The sequence below is a fragment of the Brachycentrus maculatus genome, unplaced genomic scaffold, assembly GCF_059751285.1.
Source record: "Brachycentrus maculatus isolate JH-2025_06_01 unplaced genomic scaffold, ASM5975128v1 h1tg000168l, whole genome shotgun sequence".
NCBI lineage: Eukaryota > Metazoa > Arthropoda > Insecta > Trichoptera > Brachycentridae > Brachycentrus > Brachycentrus maculatus.
In genome coordinates, this window is record NW_028280921.1 from 184,036 (window position 1) to 210,966 (window position 26,931).

Below are 26,931 nucleotides of genomic sequence, written 5' to 3' on the forward strand. Positions count from 1 at the left end.
AGTTCGTGACTAAGCCACCGCTAACTCATATGTACGCTTAAAGCAAGTGACAGTTTAAATAGTAAATATAGGATAATGTGATGATGATACTATTATTTCTAAATAGACACATTAAATGATCAACATGCTGAACTTTTTATGGACAATCTCGTTTGTGACACTAATATCATGCGTGGGAAATGCGAAAACACGTAAGTTATATATGTCGCTCACTCCTTTCAACAACGTCTTATATCAAAAAACTTGATTTTTCAGGAGATCTTTTTTAAAGTTTAAGAATATACTAAAATGTATTAAAAATAAATATTAAGCTACTTATTGAACTTTTTTCTGTGCAACAGATCTTTTTAGGTAAAACCTGAATGTTTTTTATCCATTTGAAAAATATTTAGTATATTTAAAAAAATTATTAAACAATACCTTTTCTTCAAAATGCAAAGACACTTTCTGCCCTGTAGCGGGTAAATATTAAGTTAAAATATGCCGCTTTTGCTGGGATATAGCACATTTTCTGGGCATTCCAAGGCAAAACAAAGGAATGGGTGAATGATCAAGAGTTAACTTTATGAAAATTGTAAAATGTTTACTTTCTTAATTTTTCTCTCTTATTGTGTGTATATTAGGTTAAAATCGTTAAAAACAATAAAAAAATGTATTAAAAAAGAACTCCACCTACAAGACGCACAGGGTGGCTTGATGGGTCTCTGCAAAAAAATTGTTTTAAATATGTTTAAAATTGTGATGTAAATAAATGTATACAATTTATGTTATGTTATGTTAATACGCTTTCAAGCTTTTTCCAGCAAACAATGTTTTAAGAGATATTTTATGGTAATTTTTTTATTGTTAATCATAAACAGATATTTAAATTCACATGACAAGGGAAGTTACCCACCGTAAGATTTTTAAGTCTACTTTTTTTTTTTTAATACCAACTCTATGTTTCGCTTTAATACATTAGGGCTGACACCAGAAAGCCAATGTGCACTGCTACTTCGGCTTCCGCATTAATTTAAGATAAAATGAAAAATACATTTTTCAGACGAAAGCTGCGTCACCTCCGACAACGTTGCGGGAAGGTGCGTTCCCGAATCCGACTGCTCGTACCTCAACAAGATCACAGACGACCACAGACAAGACGGGCAGTGCGCCAGCTACGGAGCCGTCGAGCGGGTCTGCTGCAGGAACGTGGAGTGCCTCACTCCGAGGGGCCTCAGCGGACTGTGTCTCAGGGTGGAGCAGTGCCCCGAGGTCATGGGCATCCTGACCAAGCCCACGGACAGCAAGGGCAGGGACTACCTGAAGAAGGCCCGCTGCGACAATACGCCGAGAATATCGGTCTGCTGCAGGAAGAACGACGTCTATCCTCTTATGACGGCGAGCGAACGGTACGCATGGCTGTATTTTTGTTTTATTTTTATGTAGATTCGTCCGGTTTTAAAAAATTTACTAGTGAAATCTGACCAAAAATATAAAACCATCAGACATTGGATTATTCACCCTACAGATGATACACAGGTTTTTCACTTCAAATTGGACGTGTTACAAACCAAATTAGGTGCCTTACAAATAAATGATGGTTGATGGTTGCTTTTCGTTGGAAGGGACAAGGTAGAAAATGAATTAATTTTGGTGTGATTTAATGATTTCATATTGGTTTGGTCACGTTTTGTCGCAACTTTAATTATGATTTCGATGGAATACAATAAACAGAACAGATTTGCATTTCAATAACCATTAAGAATTCCAGTAGTAATCACGTCTTTAAGAACAGTGTCCGTCGATAGTTGCTTCTCGTTGGAAGAGACAAGGTAGAAAGTAAATTAACTAAAGTCCAGGTGTAATTATTTTATTGTAAAACCTTTATACTGTAAATTGTTATTGTATCTATTGTTTGTAATGTATATCATCTAATAATTAAAAAATATATATATAATAAAATTTTTAAAAATTATTAACATGTAAGTATTTCGGCTCAACACAGGCCATGGCTAAAGAGCCGTAATACATTTAGTAATAAAAAAAATGTATGCATCTATGAAATAAATAAATAAAAATAACAAAAAAAAATGTACTATTAATATGAATATTTTTTTTTAAATTAAACTTTATATAAAACATAGTAAAAAGTCCTATTTCTTTGTAATGTAAAACATTTCATTTAATATGTAAGGCATCTAATTTGGTTCCTAAAACATCCTATTTGAATATATTATTAGATTAAAACCAATATTTTTAGCTTTCCCACTTTATTTTTATTTGACCAGCGACCGGGTTTCGTCATTACCGACATCATCGGACCAGTCTGATGATGTCGATAACGACGAAACCCGGTCGCTGGTCAAATAAAAATAAAGTGGAAAAGCTAAAAATACTGGTTTTAATCTAATAATATATTAAAATGCAATTCCATCACGAAGTGTCAGTGAATAATATAAATCTATCCTATTTGAAGTAAAAACCCTGTATAAAGATCTCTGTCGTTGTATTGAGATTATTCATCAAGCGATCTTCAATTGACGCGGCGACTTATTCTCATTTTGCACGGTATATTATTTTTTTCCAGATGCGGTATACAATTGGTTCAAGCCAGAATATTCGGAGGGGATAAGGTCTCCCTTAAGGACTACCCTTGGATGGCTCTCCTGGAGTACGAGGAGACGGATGGATCCATCACCACCACATGTGCCGGGTCACTTATCACCAACAGCTATGTGCTCACTGCGGCGCACTGCGTTGCAAATGAAAAAAAATTGTAAGTTAAATGGAAAGAGATATGGCGTTTCTTGCTGTTACGTTCAATGGATAGAGCTGCTATTGCAGCAACAAAAAAAACGACAAAAGAACATCAACACTTTGTTTCATATTTCCATTTTATCCTTCTTACTTCTCATTACTGAGGGTTATGAACATTTTTAGGTGGGAATCGCATTATGCGAAGTGCAAAATGTTTTTTTTGCAGGTAAAAACACCAGTGACAGCTATATAAAACCATGTGCGTATTTAAATGCAATATTGTGACTAAATTTCGAAGCAATCTGTGAATAACTTAAAGAAATTTGAGATTTTGAACAAATAAACATTGAAATTTTTATAAACACATTGCATGTGGGAATATCTTAAAAGCGTTTTTGACATATTGTTGGTAGAGAGCGGAAGATGCTTATAAGCGCTCTATTTGCTTACTTTTGGTACAGCGCAAGATGCCAATACAGATGGCAATACAATACCTTTACAGATTGTAGTTGGGTTTTCGGTTACTTGCATTAGTATACAACCTCAATTAGTTTACAACTTTAATTAGTTTACTGGTTAGGGTCAGGGATGATGAAAAAAACCGCTCACCAACAATGTGTTATTATAAATATTAAGTTAATAAAATTTTTAATATCAAATGCAAATTTGTCATTCCAGAGTGAGCGTTCGACTAGGAGAGTACGACACCAAAAAGGAAATGGACTGCGTGTCGGACGAGAGTGACGACTGCGCGGACCCCGTGCTTAGCATCAAAGTGCTAAGAGCGATCGCCTACCCCAAGTACAACGACCAAACCATGAGGAACGACATTGCCCTGATACAACTTGCCAAGCAGGCGCCATACACATGTGAGTCTAGTGCAGGCATGGGGAACCTGCGGCCTTAAGCCACATGCGGCTTTTTGGCTATTCTAGTGCGGCCTTTTGACTGATGCCAATTTTTTTTAAATAAAACACATATTACCAATGTGTAAGCGAGAAAGAATGAGTGAGCGCGCTTTGAGCACCAAATATTCAAATGCTGTCTAACAAAAATCAGATGCAAATTAGTCATTAAAGGTTGGTAAACCTGTAACATTAACAAGTATTTTTAATGATGTGCGTACTTTTTTTATGTATTAAGTATGTTTCTTATAGATACGCAGCTTGATCATTAATTAATTGATTTGTAAATATGCATTTGTCTATATTTTTTTAAATTGCATTTTTAACAATTTGTATAGTGATATAGTTAAAATATTTAGTTAATAGGAGGGGTGTCAAAGTTTTCTTTACTGCGGCCTCATGTTCAATCAGATAAATGAATGTGGCCTTTTGAAATAGAAAGGTTCCCCATGCCTGATCTAGTGCAATGGTTCCAAGCTGTGTTGGAGGTACCGAACCCCACCAGCTTCATATGCGCCTTCACCGAATCCTTAATTGGAAAAATTTATAGCTAGATTGATATATTCCTAGTGCATATCAGACCTCGGCTCTAAATGCATGTCTGTTCAGCAACCCCTAATGCATGTTGGTCCTCAGGTTGACCAAAATCGCAAGTGATAAACATTTTGTGTAGTTTTGAGTGTGTGAACAGTGCTATGGTGGTGACGGGTAGTATAGTTCGCATGCTATTGTAGTGATCGTCCTGACGGATAGACGGGTACGTCTCGAAACTGGTAGGTAGACATAAAAATCTCGGCGAGTGGTTATACATTTTTGTAAAAAAATATAAAAGTAAAAATGACTGACATAAATGAATAAATATTTAGGTTATTAAAAATAAAGTATACATTAAATAAATATTAATAATATTGAGAGTATATGATTAAATGAAATTGGATTTTTAGACTTTACGGTAGTATGGACAAGTGGAGCGAATGGATAACGAGAGAATGACTAAGAAAATATATGTGGCGAATGTGAGGGGGAAAACAGAACGAGGACGACCGAAAAAAACTTGGCCCGATCAGATCAATCAGAACCTAAAACCTGGCGGTGTGAAAAGTCTGCATAATCAGAGGGCATGTATGACTAGATGTATGGATGTGAAGGAGGCGAGGAGTGTATTTCAGGATAGAAGAGTGTGGCGTTCCATCCTCTCTGCCTACCCCTGCGGAGAAACGGCGTGATGGTAGTAGTAGTAGTAGAAGACTGGAATTCTAAAAATTGCCGCGGCAGACCGGATGAAATGTTAACAATGAATTCCAGTTTACATCGCACCAGCTTGCTTGCCGCACTGGAATCCAGAGCCAGCTTTTGCTGCAAAGGTAGATGCCGCACTGCCCTTCACGATGGAGGCGGCCGGTTGGGGCACGAGAGAAGACGGGACCGCCGGAGGTCCCAAACTGAGGGTCTCTCTTCCGCACGTGTCGCGAGATCGCTGCGCAGAAGCCTTAGGGAGAAAACTTTGGAGCACGCAGGTATGCTAATGCAAATGTGGCCAACCCGCGGAGCAAATCTCAATTTTTTTTTTCCTTTAGTGTACACTAAACCACCAAAAGAACATTCCATCGTGCGTAGTTCGTATCATATCTCATATGAAGTATTTCACTATCCTGATAATTTCAAGACCCATAATGGCGTCAAGTAGTAAAGACGTTGGACTAGAGAAGAGAAGAGTAACAGAAGAACTGAGAAGTTTATAAGACAGATGGACTATAAACTATTTTTTTTGTGGAATTTAAAACAAAGCCAACATGCCTGATATCCAATGAATGATTCTTATTGACCTTGTTTGCTTAGAAAATAAATTAAATTTTGTTTTATGGCCCGGTAGGATATCTCATTTCTAAAATCTGGCCCGGCTACAGTAAATGTTGGCCACCCATGCACTAATGTGTAAAGGCAACTAGCCGTAACTCAAGTTGCGGCTGTTTGCCGTAACACGGCTCAAAGCATTCTTATAACTGGCCTCTATCATATACAATCACAGATTTTACTCCATTCTTTCCTTTGCAGAGATATTCATTTTCCAAATAGCCGCAAAATTGTATTAATTTGATACATGTGTTGGCAAAAAGCATCACTTTAAGTTGACTTTAACTCGTTTATCTCAAAACTACTGTTTTTAACTTGCGGCTATTTGCCTTTGCACATTAGAGCAGTATACATATTTATTTATTTTATTTGTTTGGGAATTGTACAGCTTGTAAGCACAAAATATTGAAAAATAGTTAGATTGACAATGATAAAAGCCAATTAAAATTAATTTTATCCCCTAATGTTCAACAGTATTCATAAAGTAAATTTCACATTTACTTTATGAATACTGTTGAACATTAGGGGATAAAAAAGAAAAGAAGGGTGGGACTATAGGGCCATTCTTCTCCGTCTTATTCCTCATTGCTGAGGGTTGTGACCCTTGCAGAAGCAATGACTCTTCTCCAGTTATCCCTTGACTGCGCTACATGTAGCACTCCAACCACCGAGGTGCCTGCTGCTGCCTTAATTTGATCGGTCCACCGTGTGGGGGATCTTCCTCTCCCTCTCTTTCCCTTTAGGCTACCGATCACAACTAGTCGTTCCAGGCTATCTTCGTTGCCACGCGCAACGTGTCCAAAGAACTGGAGAATCCGTCGGGTACATATATTAGCCAGAGTCAAGCCATCCAAGCGTAGTTCCTGGCGAATGGACTCATTGGTGCGTCTAGCTGTCAATAGGGTCAGGTCAACTATAAAGTCACACTGAGTCTAATGAATTGATCGCGGACCCAACATTTTGAGTAGCAGGTTTTAATCTGCCCCAAAGGGCACGGGTACAGCGGAACGGAGTAAGAATAGAACAGGGTTGTCGCAACTTGTTTGAAAAATTCGCCATACATTCTCTTTACTATATTTTGACATAGGAAAAATTCTTACATTTTTAAGTCAAGTTTTACTTAGTAAATACCAATATTTCTTAAAAACCATTCCGCATCATGTTCAAAGACCGTATACATATTTTGTGGGGGTGAAAATAAATATTAGTGATTTTACCTCTTATATTGATTTAATATTACCCTGGGTTCGTCCCTGAAGCACAGGGGTGATCACCTTGCCTTCATGTAAGCAAAAAAAATGCATTCGTATAATTCAGTGCCCTATGCACCATTAGGTGCAGATAAGGATTAAAAGAACAATCTGGACAACACTGCTTCTGTACTAAGCAGCGCTCTATACATCATTGGACGCAGATAAGGTTCAGAAGAAGATGAAAATTATTTTGACTTTATAGTTAAGTGGGATGCTGGTTTCCAGATCTGCGCGGGAGGCGTCTCCGGCAGCGACACCTGCTCCGGCGACTCGGGCGGCCCGCTGATGATGCTCTCGGACTACAAGTGGCACCTGATAGGCCTGGTTAGCTACGGGCTCCAGGACTGCGGGACCTCTCTGCCGGCCGTTTACACTAACATATACCCGTACCTCGACTGGATAAGGGATACCACGGAAAAATAAAAAAACATATCACATAAAATTTATGACATAAGTATATACTACTCGTCTAAAAGACATTTATTTGAAGAAAAACTCATTTTAATGAATAAATTAATTTTACTTGCTTTATTCGATATCAAACGTCACTTCACAATGAGTGATCGGAGACAATAAATATATTTTTATTGTGTTTTGTTTTGTTTATTTACATATCCTTCACTCCTTTCAAGAACGTCATAAATTAAAAATCGTCAATTTTCAGTTGCGCATGTTTTCGGAGTGCACAGAAAATGTACTATATTCCAGCAAAAGCGGCATATTTTTAACTTAATATTTACCCGCTACAGGGCAGAAAGTGTTGTTTTTGCATTTTGAAGAAAAGATATTGTTTAATAATTTTTTTAAATATACTAAATATTTTTCAAATAGAGAAAAAAACCTTCAGGTTTTACCTAAAAAGATCTGTTGCACAGTAAAAAGTTAAGTAAGAGGCTTGATATTTATTTTTAATACATTGTATTATATTTTTAAACTTTAAAACGTTCTCCTGAAAAATCATGTTTTTTTTATTTATGACGTTCTTGAAAGGAGTGAGCGATATATCTAAATAGAGTATTTAACATTCTTTATATGATGGATTTCCAGCTTCAACGGACACCCCCCACCCCCAATAAGTCCATTATATTGTACCCCCAATAAGTTTTACTGTGATCACTTTTTTAAAGAAACATATTTTCGAAACAATTTTACATCGTAAGTTACAATAGCTAATCGTCATAAACCACATGATCATAAAATTAATCACACAAGTATGGGTATTAAGTTTTACTATTATTTTCAAGATACATGTTACAAGTTAAAATAATAAATATGCGTTTTAAAGTATTAGACTCAAAATACTCTATTTTACTCTAATAATAAAAATTAAAATGATATTTTCTCACGTTACTCAGGTAACTAACCAAAACTAACTAACCATCATGAGTGCCACACCACTCTGTTCATAGAGTGCCACACCACTCTGTCCTTGCAAACATTCTTCGCCTCTTCCACGTTCATGCATCTCCTCATACGTACCCGCCGATTGTTATGACTCCTAACCTGACCACTTTCAAGTATTTGGCATACCTGATCGTTGCTCATGTGTGTGATTATAATCCAGGATTCGGATCTCACATACTAATATAAGAGTTTCTGCTCAATAAAAAGCTTCTTTTCATCTCACCAATAGATGTCTCTAGTGAAGTTCTAATGGTTCAAGAACAATGTTTCAAAATTGGTTCATATATGTATATAGAACTTCCAAGAATTTGAGTAGCGTGGTTGTCAATAATGGGTAGAATTGGTGAATGTTACATGTGTGTAAAGTGATTACTAAAACCAGCCTGTGACGGTCGTCAGCCCCGTAAATGACCAGACTTCCATATTCTTCTTCATCTTTGATGAGATATCAAAAAATAATAATAATAATAAATCAATGCTCCTAGTGTGCGGTCCAACCAACAATGAAAAGATTTTTGAAAATGGTTCTTATAATAATCGCCAAAAAACTGGCAGAAAATACCAAATACTGGTTATTTTAATCATTTAAAAATCGTCTTCAAAGCTATCTGCTGAACTGGAAAGTGAATGCAACATAAATTTCGAAACGCACCGTGAGAAGACGTCTTCAGAAACCTGAATTACGAAGCAAGGAAGAAACCATTTTAATATGCCTATTTACTGTACCTTTTATTATTTTATATTTTCCATTTAGCCATGTGTTTTCTCGTTTGTTACTTTCTTATCTGTTTTTCAGTCTTGTTAACCGTAATCCCCTGTCCCAAAATGAGTGACGGAAATTACTCATCGGGAATATTAAATAAGTGACTTATGTATGTAATATGTTTAAATAAATAAAAATCGAAATATAATGAGCATTTATTTGATTACTAATTTTCGATTCGAAAAAAAAAATAATAGCATATTTGCCTTCGAAGATGTTTAAGACGCAAGTAAACTGTTGTGCGTGATATGCATGCATTATTTGTAGGTAAGGCAAACCTGTTGACTCCGGGCAAGTCTTTGTTCGCACACTTCATCCGAAGTTCAACCAAACATCGGATATTATTACTCGTGATTATAACAGATCGGTTACGCTCTGGCGTTCAGTGGTGCCTTGCATAACGCACTTGTGTCCCGTGGTTGGTGTCGCGGACTCTTGAGTCATGGTTTCTGGGTTCGAATCCACTCTACCGCAATTCGATACCTATTTTTAATAATGAGCCGCTTAGGCTCACCAAAATAGTATGAAATTGAAATATTTTTGTAAATAATAAAAACAGAAATATTTATATTTTCAAAAAACAAAAAAAAAAAATCAACAAAAAAATGTTCCAGAAGCAAGTTTGCCATGCAAAAATTTCATTAGATGAAACGTGTTTTCCCGTAACAATACATGTTTTTAAAAAAAGTTCTGTAGCATAAAATATGTTTCGGCAACATTAAAAAGATACTCACGTTTTTATTTATATATATATATATATAAATTTTTTTTCTGCGTTTTTTTCCGCGAGATTTTCGCTCACTTTAAACCATATTCGCAATACATAAAGCATAGATATGTTGCAAGACAAGACCCCACAAGATAGACCACTAAAATGTTAAGATGGAGCCCTCGGGAGAATAAGAGAGGAAAACTTCTCGTCCCTACAGAAATTGTTACTTCCGATTTCTTGTATCTACAGAAAATAAATAAGTACATTGGTGAGCTTATAGCTTATAACCAATATCTTCCAACCAACCAAAAACAGACTAGTGATATTGATCAAAACGTTTGATACCATATATGGCTGTTTGCAATCAAAAAGTAGATACGACTTGATCATTTAAGAAAACATAAATTACAAATTGATGATGATAAGGAAGGCAAAGGAAAAAGGGAGTTTGTGGAAGGAAGTAGAGGAAAAAACTAAGGGAGGAAGATTGATGGATAGTTAGGATTCTAATGATATATAGTAATGCCTCAGGCGTTTCTTAAAAGTTATTAAATATGCCGTGATGGAAAGGTTTCAGAGTTCAACGGGACGCCAAAGACCAGCTACATATGGCTCATCGAAAATACCCAACATGGTAGACAATAACAGCAATGATTACTATTGCCCAACCGTTCACGTTCAAGATCACATTTTCTCGCCGCGATCGTCCGATATCTAGCCACGACCGCTGTCCAGTCTCGAATCCGCCACCGTCTTGAACGGTCGGTCTGATACGAATCCTCAATATTGTGATAAAGTTTTAGAAACAGTTATTTACATATTTATATAAAAAATAAGATTCCATGGCCGCAAAAGGTCGGAGATCGAGCGCAATGTCATCACGTTGGCTGACTTTGTTATTTTTAACACTTTATCATGTCGCTCCAATTATTGGACGTAAGTAAAAACAAACACAATAATATCAACACTTATTAGATTTAAGTTTTGCACCGACATTTCTTGGTGGAACTGCGTTTTATATCCAACATTTTGAGTGTGTCCAAATACTTGTTCGGAAATCTGGATTATCTCCATTATAGGAGTATTTTTCGTATTATTTTTTGACATCTCATCAAAGATGAAGAAGAATATGGAAGTCTGGGCATTTACGGGGCTGACGAGAAATTATAAGCTAAAATGATAAAAATGAAAATGATATTTTCTGGCGATTCTAATGTGTGTGATTATAATCCAGGATTCAGACCTCACATACTAATAAAAGAGTTTCTGCTCCATAAAAAGCTTTTTTCATCTCTCCAATAGATGTCTCTAGTGAAGTTCTAGTGATTCAAGAATAAAAAAATCAAAATTGTATCAAAATTGGTTCAGATATATATGTAGAACTTCCAAGAATTTGAGTAGTGTGGTTGTCAATAATGGGCAGAATTGGTGAACGTTACACGTGTGTAAAGTGATCACTTAAACCAGCCTATGACGGTCGTCAGCCCTGTAAATGCCCAGACATCCATATTCGTCTTCATCTTTGACGAGATGTCAAAAAATAATATCTTTTTTATATGTTTTAGCAGTACAATAAAGATTTAGCTGTTTTAAAGAATCAAATAATGCTCTGACGGATAAGTATCAAGTATTTTTTTGAACAAGACGTTTATTTTTCGACGTAACCATGACTTAACCACGTTTTCCTGGACACCAATAAACCGCAAACGGGTAACTCAATAGCAGGTAGTACGGTAGCAAAACACGTTTCATGTCGGTGGTTCCAAGAAATCGCGACAACAAATCAACGTGCATAATTCGAGTAAAAAAAAACAAAACAATTAAAAAAGTATTATATTAATTTGAATGCATACAATTATAGTAAACATACATATCGCTCACTCCTTTCAACAACGTCATATATGAAAATCGGCAATTTTCAGTTAATAATAATAATAAATTTGGATAACTTATAGAGCCTCATTTTCGTAAAATAATACCTCAAGGGCTCAGTTGTGTAAGTTTTCGGAATGCCCAGAAAATGTCCCAGCAAAAGCGGCATATTTTTAACTTAATATTATATTTACCCGCTACAGGGCAGAAAGTGTTGATTTTGCATTTTGAAGAAAAGGTATTGTTTAATATATTTTTTTTAAATACTAAATATTTTTCAAATGGAGAAAAAACCTTCAGGTATAATATACCCTATATATAATATACCCTAAGTATCTTTTGCACAGTAAAAAGTTCAGTAAGTGGCTTGATATTTATTTTTAATACATTGTGCTATATTTTTAAACTTTAAAAACGTTCTCCTGAAAAATCAAGTTTTTTTTATTTATGACGTCCTTGAAAGGAGTAAGCGATATATATGTCTGTATTCTGTGAACACATAATGAACTAGAAGTCGATAAGAAAAAAAGGAAAATTGGGTGAATATTTGCCGCGCTGTATCCTACTTTCGATGTTTTTTTCCCCAAATTACAATCGCTCTGCATCCCATGCTAAAAAAATGACACAAAGGCACCCCGTTTCTTTGAATTAAACGAATTTTTCAACTACAATAAATAAAAAATAGAAAACAATCTGTGAATCCTCCACTTTCTTCATGCTTTCTTTAAAAAAAAAAGAGAGAAATATTTGTGTTTTTATTATGAACAAAAATCCTTCAATATAATTTAAATTTGAAGCACTATCTTTGTGATTTCCCATTTTATAATTCAAATGTAACTTTGTTTTAAAATCACTATAAATATTTAATTATAACTTAATTATAATGTCTACCGGTTTCGAAGCTACCCGCTTCTTTATCAAGACTGATTAATACTAAAACAGTTTCTACTAAACAATATTCAAAATATTTTGACGGTTAGGGAAAGAAGCTTACGTAGCTCGGCTGTCCAAATTTAAAACACAGTAAGGGACATTTTTTTTGTAGTACGTTTTTTTTGCATTTATGGACTACTTAGTCCATAAATGCAAAAAAGTAGATTCTACTTAGTCCAAAAATGCAAAAAAAAAACGTACTTACAAAAAAATGTCCCTTACTGTGTTTTAAATTTGGACAGCCGAGCTCTCAAGTGGCTTTATTTTTTTGTTGATTTGATATACTTCAAAAATACTTCAATTTCAAACTTTTATTAGAAATAGGAATAGCCGCTTAGGCTGACAGAAACGACTAGTTTCTAGAACTACAGATATTCTCATCAACAGGTAATAAGGAAAATACAAAACTATAATTGTAAACCTTACTATTCAAAGGAAAAACAAGTAAATTTTATTTTGCATAAGATAAAATATTTAATATGAAGTCTCTAGAGACATTACATGTTAACAGTTAAGTTAAGGACGCTGATTGGCTAATACGGTTATTGCCTGATTCCACTTGTTTTGACTCAGCTGGGCTCAATTCGCATTCATTCCACCGGAGACCACCGGAGAGGTCACATGTATTTTCACCCTCGTTTTTTTTTAAAGTGCATTAGATATTTATTTTTTTTGGAATATATATGGAGAAAAAAAAATATATATTTTTTTTTTACTCCTGAACTTTTAATAACTCTTTTTTTTCAAAACCATATAATTATTTCCAATGCGTAAACAGTTTTTTAAGAAAAAATATCCATAAATTTAGAGAATGCTGAATTTAGAGAAAATCTATTTGCGACTTAACGAATGCTGGACCTTAACCTTTCCGGGGGTGAGTTTCTGCGGACAAAACTGTATCTAGGTAGCGAGTTTTTTTTTTTCTTTTTTATAATTTTATATCATTATCGATGCTTCAAGGACATATTCCTTGATTTAAAAAAAATATATTGACACCAGTAAACATGATGCTATCAACAATCACAAAAATCCCTCTCCAAGTACAAGAGCTTAGTCTCTTTTTTAGAGAGGCTCAGCGCAACTAAAATTATAAGATTGTATTTAGTAGAAACGGATAGAAATTGTATTAAAAAAATGTAACTAAGTATATTAAATAAATAAAAATGTATGGGATAGTAACACAACGCAATCAATGCCTACTGGTAAAAGTGATATTAATCTGGAATGGTACTTGAGGCGAAGGACTGATCGATACAGTGCCCTATGCACCATTAGGTGCGGAAGAGGGTCATTTTATTTTTGTTTTAATTTCCCATACAAATTTCCAATACAAATTTCAGTCAACTAAGAGGCTATACGCCAAAGAATGTTTAAATAAATACATACATACTATGTCATTAAGGATTTCAATTTAAAACCAATCTTTAAATTGGATTTGAAAAACTTGGTTCATAAATTAACTAATTGAAAAATGAAAGCTAAGAAAAGGGTTTTTTTTTCGCTTTTTTAATTATTTTAAATTTGGAGATAGAGCATTGCTATCCCGTGGATATGTGTAATTACAGATTTCATTAACTCGATATTAGTGACATTTAACGCAAAACATAATATCAGGTTCGTTTATTTTATTACTGGGAATCATATCTGAAGTATTTACAGTTATAAGGTTAAAGTGTATCTAGAATTATTTTTCTTGATTTCATTTCCCCCTTACTAACTAATGCGCAGATGACTATTATACTAATGCCTCCAAAAATATAAATATAGCTGAGATAATGCTTTGAAATTCCCCAACTAAATTTCTGACCCACAATAATATATATATATATATATATATATATATATATATATATATATATATATATATATATATATATATATATATATATATATATATATATATATATATATATATATATATATATATATATATATATATATATATATATATATATTTATATATATTTATATATATTTATATATATATATATATATATATATATATATATATATATATATATATATATATATATATATATATATATATATATATATATATATAATACAAAATAAAAATAAAAATTTGACATCTCATCAAAGATAAAGAAGAATATGGAAGTCTGGGAATTTACAGGGCTTACGACCGTCATAGGCTTTTTTTAAGTGATCACTTTACAAACCGATCACTCCTTTCAACAACGTCATATATCAAAAATCGAAAAATTTCAGTTGTGCATGTTTTCGGAGTGCCCAGAATATGTACTATATCCCAGCAAAAGCGGCATATTTATAACTTAATATATTTACCCGCTACAGGGCAGAAAGTGTTGTTTTTGCATTTTGAAGAAAAAGTATTGTTTAATTAGTTTTTTAAATATACTAAATATTTTTCAAATGGAGAAAAAACCTTCAGGTTTTACTTAAAAAGATCTGTTGCAAAGTAAAAAGTTTAAAAAATGGCTTGATATTTATTTTTAATATATTTCATTATATTCTCAAACTTTAAAAACGATCTCCTAAAAAATCAAGTTGAAAGGAGTGAGCGAAACGTGTATTCCATAATTTTACCCATGATCGACAACCACACTACTCAATTTGGGAAACTCCTAGATATATATTGATCAAACTCGTGACATGTGAGTTCACAACAGCGATCTATGTTGGAATAGGGAAAGCTTTTATTAAGCTAAATGTAAAAAATAACTCTTAAGCGGAGATGATCCAGATTTGTGAAGTACAGTGAAACCTCTATCTATCGTTCCTCGAATAATAGTTTTCCCGGATGTGTCGTTTATTTATTCTACCCCGAATTAATTTCATACAAAAATAAAACGTATCGATCGTTTCTGTCTACGATTTTACCGTATTCATCGTTTGAATTATGCTACATATTTGATATCATTTGTCTGTTTTTTTACATTTTTTAAAAAAAAATCTTAATTTTGTTACATTCAGCTACAATATTCCTATGTGTGGGATACAGACTTTCAAAAGCTAGTGTGATGGATACAGCAGAAGAGGTCTGAAGATCTTAGGGTTCTATTCAACTTAGTATGTTTTTTGATAATAAATACATTTATTTACATCTAATAAAACTTGTATTCTTAATATTTCTAGCTACCAATGGTTTATGCAGATTGGGAGGACGATATTTTTACTCGATCGTATGTCCTTATGTATTGACTTCTTTATCCCGCATTCATTGTTTTCCCGCATTCATAGTTTATTTCACTAGGTCCCTTTAAAAACGATAGATAGAGGTTTCGCCGTATTTGGACACACTCGAAATGTTGTAAACAAAATAAAGAGTTCACGGATTCGTGGAAGCTGTAACAGACATCAATAATAAGGTAGAGGAAAGGAAATTGCGATGGTATGGGCAATCACTTACGTCAACGCAAAGCCACGATTTTATTTACCAGTAATTTAAATCACATTTTAAAAACGAGTTACACAAACTAGATGAAAAACACTTCCTCCCTGGATGGAGACCAATGTAGATCATACATATATATAATCGTATTGCGATTGTGTTGTGAATAAATATCGTGTTACAAACCTTAGTATTTTTACCTAAAGTAAAAATAAACCTTAGTATTTTTGAAAATGATGCGGAATGCATCGAAATGCATCGAATGCGGTGTTTGAATGCATCGAAATGCATCGAATGCGGTGTTTGAAAATGATGCGGAATGCATCGAAACACGTGTCACAGTAGATTTTAAGAAATAGTGGTATTTACTAAGTAAAACATTAATTAAAAAAAACATTGATTACAAAGTATTTTTACCAACAAACACGACGGCTGTTACATTCATTGTATAAAATGATCAACCGAATACTATACATACTTTATGTATTAATTTTCAATCAAACACAGATTTTTTAAGTCTACTAAGTTGTATTTTACTAACAAAAACACATAAAAAAATTATATTGTGACAATTGTTAATAAAATACAACTTAGTAGACTGAAAAAATCTGTGTTTGATTTAAAATTAATACATAAATTAAAATGGAGTTATACAAATTAAACGCCAAATCAATAAATAACTATACATACTCCTGGGGAATTCTGAGAGATAACGCTGGATGATACAAATGAGAAACAAAATAAGTTATTATCTAGATAGGTGACCGCGAAATAGTACTCAAAACAAGTTGAACCTGTTTCTACAGAACGAGTCGAAGCATTGATAAGACTTCGCCAAAGAAGATTCAGTTTCGAATCCACATAATATAATATAATGCTTATTCGGTTTTGCAATCGTCGACAGACAACTTTCATGGTCAAATGATGAATAATTATCATGAAAAAACAGTCAAGAAAGTTTTTTTTAAACAGCTTTTAAAGGCAATTGAGTAATAAACTTGGGTGGGAAAAAAATGGGGAAAATCTGTTTAAAAAACCTACATACATCACATGAGACATCACACTTCAAGTTTTTTTTTCTTTGATTTTCATTGCTTGTGAAATTAAATATATTAAAAATGTGGTCTTTCCATTTTATTTCTTTGCCATTCAACCAGACAAAGCCACAGAAACCCACGACCGGGTACAACTAGTTGTAAAAATATACTTAAATAACATTTAATGTTTTAAAATGACCTTTATTGTTTCGGCATTTACTTTGTAGTAAGACGTGTTATAGTGATTAAGGAAACACTTGTTTTTATACCACTTGAGTTTATTAATGACTACTAGTTTCGAAAGTTAAAGTTCCATCGTCAGGTCTGAATAATTACCGTTTAAATACTAATAATAATAAGTTATTATTCAGACCTGACGATTGAGGTTTAGCTTCCGAAACTAGTAGTCATTAATAAAATCAAGTGGTATAAAAACATGTGTTTCCTTAATCATTTTAAAATGGCCTCATTCCACCTTTCCATCAGCTGAAAGAACGATAAATGTAGGAACCTTGTTTAGTGTTTGTTCTACACGTGGGAAGCGCTAAGGTGTCAGTTGTCCTGGTGAACCGACCGGGAACTCTAAAACTTTTAAGTTTCAGCAATTCCGGCTAATCAATATATGAGTTTAACAATCTATACTATCGCTTACTCCTTTCAATAACGTCATATATCAAAAAACTAGAATTTTCAGGATTTCGTTTTCAAAGTTCAAGAATATAATACAATGTATTAAAAATAAATATCAAACCACTTATTGAACTTTTTACTGTGCAACAGATCTTTTTAGGTAAAACCTAAAGGTTTTTCTCCATTTGAAAAATATTAAGTATATTTAAAAAATAATGAGACAATACCCTTTCTTCAAAATGCAAAAACAATACTTTCTGCCCTGTAGCGGGTAAATATTGAGCTAGAAATATGCCGCTTTTGCTGGGGTATAGTACATTTTCTGGGCATTCCGAAAACATACAGAACTGAAAATTGACGATTTTTGATAAATGATGTTGTTGAAAGGAGTGAGCTATATGGAAAATATATATTTTTTCCTGGTATAAAAATTAATAAATTGATGTTAATAAATAATATCCGCTTTTAAAGTGTAGTGGTAAGAGCGTTTGTCTAGTAAAAGCAATACTTATCGATATTGACATTATTTACTATGTACTATCTCCTATTTTACATGTTTGATATATGACGTTGTTGAAAGGAGTGAGCAATATATGCACATACTGAGAAACCGCGTGTGAGTGTAATCATAACCGTATGATGTTTCAGAAAACGCCTGCACGACACCGAGCAATGTAGCCGGGAGATGCCTTCCCATATCGTCGTGCGCCAGCCTGCTCGCCATACTGCAGAACAGGCAGCGACCGCCCGAGGACACTAAGCTTCTAAAGGATTCGCGATGTCCTTCGGCGCAAGGTAGGAAATCAAATCGATCAAAAACAACACCAGAAAATGAATACATCTTGCAAAGATAAAAAAATACCCAGAAGACTATAGCAATCATAATAATAAAACCCATATCCGCACCCAATGGTGCATAGGGCATCGCAACATATAAACGCAGTGTTATCTTGATCGTTTACACGCGAAGGAAAGGCGATCAGCCCTCCGCTTTAGGTACCAGTCCAGGGTAATATTGAATAAATAATACAGTGAAAAAATCACTTATATTTATTTGACCCTCCCTGGGAATCGAACCCGGGACCTCCAGAACGGTAGCCGAGCGTGCTGACCATTACACTACGGAGGCGGACACAATCAATCAAACGCAGGCAATCATATTAACAATTAAAATATGACTTTGTTTTAAAATCACTATAAACATTTTATTATACAATTTTTTATATATATTTGAAGCACTAACTTTGTGATTTTCCATTTTATAATTAAAATGTAACTTTGTTTTAAAATTACTATAAATATTTTATTATAACTTAATTATAATGTCTACCGGTTTCGAAGATAACCGCTTCTTATCAAGACTCATTAATACTATTATTTCCATTTTATTATTTTTTTTTATTTTTTTTTAAATACATATTTAAATAATACAAAATAGTTGGTTAATAAACAATACATTTCAAATATAACGTTTCTACCTCTCTAATAAAGTATATACTTGTGTTTTTTTTAAATACATATTTAAATAATACTTAATGTTAATGTTTTTTTAAATACATATTTAAATAATACAAAATAGTTGGTTAATAAACAATACATTTCAAATATAACGTTTCTACCTCTCTAATAAAGTAGATACTTGTGTTTAGAGAGGGAGTTCGTTTTACAATTATAATTTTTTTATAAACAGAGTAAATTTAAATTTAAATTAAATGTAAGTTTGTTTTGAAATCACTTTGAATATTTTATTATAACTTAATTATAATGTCTACCGGTTTCGAAGCTAACCGCTTCTTTATCAAGACTGATTAATACTATTAGTATATTTTTGTTAAATGTTTTTATTGCATTGTTGTTTCATGGATTTTTAATATTTTCATTTCTTGTGAAATGAAATACACTTTATTAAGAATGTGTGCTTTCCATTTTTTTTCTTTTCCATTCAACCAGACCGAGCCACAGAAACCCATGGCCGGGTACAACTAGTTGTAAAAATATACATAAATAACATTTCTTGTTTTAAAATGACCTTATTTCACCTTTCCATCAGCTGAAAGAATCCTCAGATACATTATTTTTAATTGTCAACGTAAAACTGTTCCAACTGGTTTAAACAAGAGTTGAAATATGGCACTGCTTTTCGTTGCAAAATTTTGAGTTGAAAAAGACGATAAAGTCTATAAAAACAATGTCGCCGGTTAAAAAACCAAAGTCAACATCAACTGTAAAAAAGTTGATTTGTAGTCAGTGAGTTTTAACCATTTCACCGTGAATAGACTGAATGACGATTATGCGCGTCGTAGGTCCAATGAATGGGCCGAAACAATGTTCATCTTTTTCAACGCAAAATTTTGGTCACCGATGAGGCACATTTTTGGTGAAATGGCTATGTCAATATTCGGAATGCCGAATTTGGAGTAAAGAAAACCCAGAAGCCCTTGTTGAAACGCCCTTACATTCATTTAAAGTCACTGTTTGGTGTGGTTTATGGGCAGGTGGAATCATTAGCCCGTATTTTTTTAAAGACTGCCAGAATGTTACGGTCAATGGAGAGCACTACAGAAACATGATTACTGACTTTTTCGTACCTCAGTTGAATGGCATTGATGTGATAGAGCTGTGGTTTCAACAATATGGCACAACATGCCACAAGGCGGGTGCCACCATCAATTTATTGCGGAAAATTTTAATTTGTTTATCTCCAAAAAAAAAACAGCATAAGTATATATAATAAAATAACTAACTAAGTATACAGTTATTTCCACATAAATTTATTAAACCAGCGACCGGGTTTCGCAGTAACCGACATCACCAGTCTGACGATGTCGGCTACTACAAAACCAGTCGCTGGTCAAAAAAAGATATGTGGAAAAAAACAATTTTATTTATTGTTTCGGTATTCACTTTGTGGTAACACATTATGAAATTGTAAATGAAGAACACTTGTTTTTTACCACTTAGTTATATTTATTTTATTTTAACGACTAGTTTCGGAAGCTGTGCTTCCATCTTCAGGTCTAAATATAAATAGTTTCTATTTATACCTGAGAATTGAAGCATAGCTTCCGAAACTAGCCGTTAAAATAAAATAACTCAAGTGGTATAAAACAAGTGTTTTCTTTTTCTTTTACAATGGAAAAAAGTATATGGCTTTTATTTTATCACACAATATAATTTAAAAAAAACGTTAAATTCCAATATGTATTCCAAAAAAAATCACGCGCAGAAACACGACCGGCTCTTAGCGCAGCCGTTCGCATTCTGAATTTGATCATCAGAGATCTTGGTCTCAATCGTGGTCGGTCACATTCCGCAGGCGTGAGCGTGTGCTGCCCTCCGACGAGGTGCACAACGGCCGAGAACACGCAGGGCCTCTGCGTCTCCCTGGACAACTGCGCCCACCTGAAGACTCTCTTCAACGGGCCCAAGCCGCTGCCCAGCGCGACGGTCCAGTACCTCAAGAAGACGACCTGCCAGGGGCCCGCGAGGTTCAACGTCTGCTGCGGCACTCCGCCGTCGACCAACATAGCGCAGCCGGAAGCGGTGAGAATTTCGAAACCCATTCGTCTTCTAGATAAGTGTTCCGCAAACTTTTTCTATTCAAGGTATACCTACCAGATTAAGAAATTTTAGAGGTGCATATTTACCATATAATGGTAACATTTTGAGTGTGTCCAAATACTTGTTCACAAAATCTGGATTATCTCCAATTACAGGACTTATTTTCATATTATTTTTTGACATTTCATCAAAGATGAAGAAGAATATGGAAGTCTGTAAAGCTCTAGTGATTCAATAGTAATGTTTCAAAATTGGTTCATATACATAGAACTTCCAAGAATTTGAGTAGTGTGGTGTGTAAAAAGATCACGTGTGTAAAAAGATCACTTAAACCAGCCTATGACGGTCGTCAGCCCCGTAAATGCCCACATTTCCATATTCTTCTTCATCTTTGACGAGATGTCAAAAAATAATATTATGGTAACATATTATGTTTAATTCAAAATGTGAGCCCACTTAACTGAGTACAGGCAATCGAAATTTTCAGAAATTGTGTTATTTTCACAAAACTAGACTTTTTTCCGCGGCACACCAGCTAATCACCACGGTACACCAGTGTGCTGCGGCACACACTTTGGGACAATGTACTAGATAACTTCTAAACAGCATCGATGAGCATATTACGCCAACATTCAAGCTGAAATCCCACTCAAATTCCATGGTACTGGAACTTATCTTTGTCTAGATCTTCCATATCGATGTTATGTCGCGTAAGGTCTGGGTACTGCTTATGGCCTGTGTATCTCTAAGATAAAGTGCGCTACGCGAGAATCTTGAAACCCATTCGTCTAGTAGATAACTTCCAAACAGCTTCGAGGAGCATATTAAGCCAACATTCAAGCTGACATCCCACTCAAACTCCATGGTACCGGAAGTTATCTTTGTCTAGATCTTCCATATCCATGTTATGTCGCCTAAGGTCTGGGCACTGCTCACTTGCCTATGAGGAAGACCGAGAAAAACTTGGCATGATCGAGTATTTCAAATACTTGAAAGTAGTCAGGTCAGGAGTCGGAGTAATCAGCGGTTATTTATAACCATGGAAGAGGCGAAACTTTGCAAAGACAGAGGCTGTAGAGTTTTTTAATCTCTGCTTACATCTCTGGAGAAGCTACGTGGGGGTTTGTTTGTTAATTTCAATAAAATCTTCTTCTTCTTCTCTAGCTTTCCGTTCTTCACTGCCAGATATAGGCCTCTTCCGTATCCTTCCATTTCCCTCAGTCGGTTGATGTTTGCAGCCAGTTTCTACCTTCCACAGCGGCTATGTTGTCGGACCATCTTATTTAGGGTCTTCTATTATTATATTTTATCTTTTATTATTACTATAATTTAAAAATAGCATGATATAACCGCAGGAAGTCGAGGGTCCCGTGCCTAATGTAGACCACCTCCTCCCAGCTGTGGGCATGTGCGGTATAGAAGCTTCAGAGGACAGAATCGTGGGCGGGAACGTGACCAACATCGACCAGTACCCCTGGATGGGACTGGTGGAGTACAGGACCAAGAGAAACACCATCTCCCTGGGCTGCGGAGCGTCGCTCATCAGCAGCCGCTACGCGCTCACGGCCGCTCACTGCGTGTACGGAGAGGTGCTCACCGCACTGGGAGCCCCGTAAGTACACCTTAAATACGAATTGTAAAATCTTTAAGCTGAGATCTCGACTGTTCAAATGCAGAACGCGACCAGCCGCGCTAGGGGCTTGACGTTTAGACGAAATGTGTATTTCACAATCCGATAAAATTATATTCCAATTGGCGACTTAAAGTCTTACTCGCAAACATAGAATTCAGTAAGCGACCGACAAGCAGCGCGAAGGACCATACGTCTTTCCACGCCCATTTTTTTAAAAAGACAATTTACAATTGGAATTCGTTTTATTTAGAATATACATTGAAAAAGTATTTTTATTATTTTTTTAACTCCCTACCTATCAACAATTCATTTCTTTTGAAAACCATGTATTTGTTTCGAAGAAAAACTATTTTTGTTCATTACAAAAACGGTGTCTTTCAAATGTTACCTGGGTTTAAAGAAAATTAAGTTGCGGGCTATTGATAACTTGGCTTAAATCGTGGTCTTATTGATCTTGTTCACTGGGCATACATCGCGGACGTATCCATCCTGCTGTGGCTCTAATACAAGCTACATGTACAAAGCACGTAAAACCAATATTTCCCGATACCGATAGATGCCCTGTGAGATCTAGCAACAAAAAATAATTTTACAGGATCAATCTTCGACTTGGCGAATTTGACAAGAAGACTCTGAGAGACTGCGTGCAGATAGCGGGAGGCGAGGACTGCAACGACGAACCCGTCACCATCCCCATCGAGCTCACCATTCCACACGCTTCATACAACCCGGTGGCCAACGGCAACCAGAAGAACGACATCGCCCTTCTCAGGCTATCCTCAGACGCGCCGTACACATGTAATTATGTCATTTACCGTTCTTCTTCTCCGTCTTATTCCTCATTGTTTAGGGTTGTGACCCTTGTGGAAGCAATGAATCTTCTCCAGTTATCCCTTGACTGCGTTGCACGTAACGCTGCAACCACCGAGGTGCTGCTGCTGCCTTAACTTGATCGGTCCACCGTGGGAATGCTCCTCTTCCTCCCTTCCCCTCGAGGCTACCAATTACAACCAGTCGTTCCAGGCTATCATCATTGCCACGCGCAACGTGTCCAAAGAACTGAAGAATCCGTTGTGTACAGACAGTGGCCAGAGTCAAGCCAACCAAGTGTAACTCTTGACAAATGGACTCGTTGGTGCATCGTCTAGCTGTCCATGGAATTTGGTGCAAGCGCTTCCAACACCACATTTCGAAAGCGTCAATTTTTCTTCTTTCTTCTGCTTTTATGGTCCATGTTTCAGTAGTATAGAGAAAAATGGAGTTGACTAAACTCCTGACAAGCTTTATCTTAGTGTTGTTACTCACACCAGGTCTTTCTAGATTATGTCCAGCTTAGACATGGTTAAACTAACTACTTACATATTTATTGTAACTGCAGACAGTTAGTAGAATTCCATATTGAATTGTTGGCTAATATATCCAAAATTAAACAATGTTTATTTGGTTGAATTCTACATTTATTTATGTATATAATACGTGACGCGTTTCGTCTTTTTAGGACATTGTCAAACACTCTTTGTTTTGACAATGTCCTGAGTGTTTGACAATGTCCTAGGAAGACGAAACGCGTCACGTATTATATGCATAAATAAATGTAGAATTCAACCAAATAAACCTTGTTTAATTTTGTATATATTACCCAATAACTACTAACTTCCAAACAACATTATTTGACGATAAGAAAAAAAAATTGCAGACTTCATCCGGCCAATCTGCCTGCCGAAGTACGACATCGGCACCCAGGGCACGCCTACCGTGGTCGTGGCCGGCTGGGGCGCCACCGAGACGGGCCGCGCCAGCGACCTCAAGCTGCACCTGGCCATCGATCTCGTCTCGTTGGAGGACTGCCGGCGCGCGTACGCCGGGCCGCGGCTACGCGCCGAGATCTGGGACAAGCACCTGTGCGCGGGCGGCGAGGCCGGCAAGGACTCGTGCCGCGGCGACTCGGGCGGGCCGCTCATGGCCGCGGACGACATCACCTGGAGCCTGCACGGCGTGGTGAGCTTCGGGCCCACGCCGTGCGCGCTGGCCAACGTGCCCGGTGTCTACACCAAGGTCTTCTCCTACCTCGACTGGATCAAGAGGCAGATCAAGCCCTAGATCTAACTTCGCTCCTAGGCATTTCCCTAATCAAAATATTCTCACCTATTTTGCATGATTTTTAACGATTCTTATATTTTAATTCATATTCTGCTCGTTACATGTCAGGTCCCCCTGACGTCGATTATCACTTGTGAATGATTGTCCTTGTCTCGGGCAGCTCTAAACAGCGTCTTGACGGTCCTGATCCCCATCCGATTTCGTATATTTTAATAAACAACTGTTAAAATCACCATCTCTTTTAAGTAACACAATATCCTCGACTGGATCAAGAGGCAGATCAAGCCCTAGATCTAACTTCACTCATAGTCATTTCCCTAATCAAAATTTCTCACCTATTTTGCAAAGATATAAGATTTTTTAACGTTTCTTATTTTAATTAATAACAGTTAAAATCGCCATCCCTTTTAAGTGACACAATATTCATGAATTCAAATCCAAGACAGATTTTGGGCAAACGTATTTTATTTGGTTTTTAGTTAATTTGTCATTTCAGGGATTTTCAATTTTCAAAATAAAACAAATAAAGAAGTCCAACAATTTGAATAGGTTTTTTATTGTTTCATATTAGGTACTACCTATCTATTTTCAAAATAATAAAATAGAATAGCAGTAAAAAGGTATTTTTTCGCCATGGATCTTCCTCGATGGACATCTAGAGGAAGACCAAAAATTTCAAGGATGCTACAGAAAGATAACATGATACGAAGGCATGACATAAGTGACGTTGTATATGATAGAAGGACATACAATCTGAGGATGACGAGATCTGACTTCAACAGTCTACAAAGACGATAAGTTGGGATGGAGCCGGGAAAAAGCGAAAAGGTCATTTTATGTTTTTTTAGTATAAATTTTCTATTTTTTAAAGAAAAAAAACATAAGTATTAATAAAAATAAATGTTCTACTATATTACAGCAGCCATCTGTCACATTATGGAGAATGGTAATTTATAATTCTTTTTCTTCTTCTAACCCTTATCCGCACCCAATGGTGGGCACTGCATCGTATAGAAGCAGTGTTATCTTGTTCGTTAAATACATAAAGGATAGGTGATCAGCCCTGCGCTTCAGATACCAAACCAGAGTGATATAAATAAATAAATATTAGACTGAAAAATCATCCAATCAATCAAATGGTAGGTAGCCTAGCGCGCAAACCACTACACTATGGAGGCGGATATATATTGCTGATAATTATTTTTTTTATTCAAATCATTATGTTATGCCACAAAGTTAAAGATAAATCGATAAACTTTACTTCTTGGTAAGGTTTAGGTTATTTGGTAAAAAAAAATTCCCGGGTAAATGTGGACGTCCCTGGTTCGATTCCCAGGGGGGGGGGTCAAATAAATGTAAGTGATTTTTTTCACTCTAATATTTATTCAATACTACCCTGGACTGATACCTGAAGCGGAGGGCTGATCACTTTTCCTCCTCGTATTAACGATCAAGATAACATTGCGTTTATATGATTCAGTGCGCTATGCACCATTGGGTGCGGATAGGGGTTAGAAGAGAAGAAACGTTAGACATAAAAGTTCGGAAGTGTTCTTAAAACCGTAGGAAATAGAAGCAGAAATAAAAGACCAGAAGTTGTCTGCACTACGTAGTTAAGACGGTAACTTCGGTACGTAATACCAGCCCAGAAAAGGGAAATTGACTTTTTTACCAACGCCATCTGTGATAAGATGTGCTAAATATTGCCTTTTATCATCAGTTTTATAATCGACCAGTTAGGACTTTGAACATATTTATAAAGCGACATCTTTTAAACAACTGCGAAACTATTTCGAAGAGATTATTCATCACTATTAAACAACTCCTGTAATATGTATGAAGAAAACCTAAAAACGTTTTTTTTATTCATCTAGCTATGTTTTTTTTCAGATGGAAGTTGCATTTATTATTTACTTTATGAAATAATTTTTAAATAAACACAGATTTTTTTTAGTCAAGTTTATTTTATTTAAAAAAAACATAAAAATTAATATTGTGACAATTGTTTCGCCTTGTTATGGCATTTTCAAAGTAATGTCGAATAATTTTCAAACAATCGTCACATTTGTTTGTGTGTTTTTAACAATAAAATACAGTTTAGTAGACTCAAAAAATCAGTGTTTGATTTTTAGACATTTAATATATAAATCACTTTTTTTTTAATG

The 26,931-nt window shown here is 35.2% G+C and overlaps 2 protein-coding genes across 4 annotated transcripts in view; one reads left to right on the plus strand and one right to left on the minus strand.

Moving 5' to 3' along the window:
- On the plus strand, positions 1–25,306 carry LOC148308365 (transmembrane protease serine 9-like). The gene is made up of 12 exons (XM_088261858.1): positions 1–191; positions 1,043–1,388; positions 2,567–2,755; positions 3,415–3,605; positions 4,947–5,158; positions 6,974–7,169; positions 9,183–9,236; positions 18,121–18,267; positions 20,789–21,015; positions 22,389–22,645; positions 23,262–23,464; positions 24,363–25,306. Exons 1-12 carry the CDS (start codon positions 116–118, stop codon positions 24,764–24,766), a joined length of 2,502 nt encoding a protein of 833 aa, XP_088117984.1. The 5' UTR covers positions 1–115; the 3' UTR covers positions 24,767–25,306.
- Positions 1–26,931, minus strand: part of mim (missing-in-metastasis) — a 193,929-nt gene that overhangs the window by 38,524 nt on the left and 128,474 nt on the right. The window lies entirely within an intron of this gene.

What these genes read in the sequence shown, in the direction of transcription:
- LOC148308365 (XM_088261858.1), top strand. Translation starts at nt 116, where the DNA reads ATGATCAACATGCTGAACTTTTTATGGACAATCTCGTTTGTGACACTA. An exon ending in CGTGGGAAATGCGAAAACAC is followed by an intron (nt 192 to 1,042) that starts GTAAGTTATATA and finishes TACATTTTTCAG; the next exon opens with ACGAAAGCTGCGTCACCTCC. An exon ending in GCGATGTCCTTCGGCGCAAG is followed by an intron (nt 18,268 to 20,788) that starts GTAGGAAATCAA and finishes CACATTCCGCAG; the next exon opens with GCGTGAGCGTGTGCTGCCCT.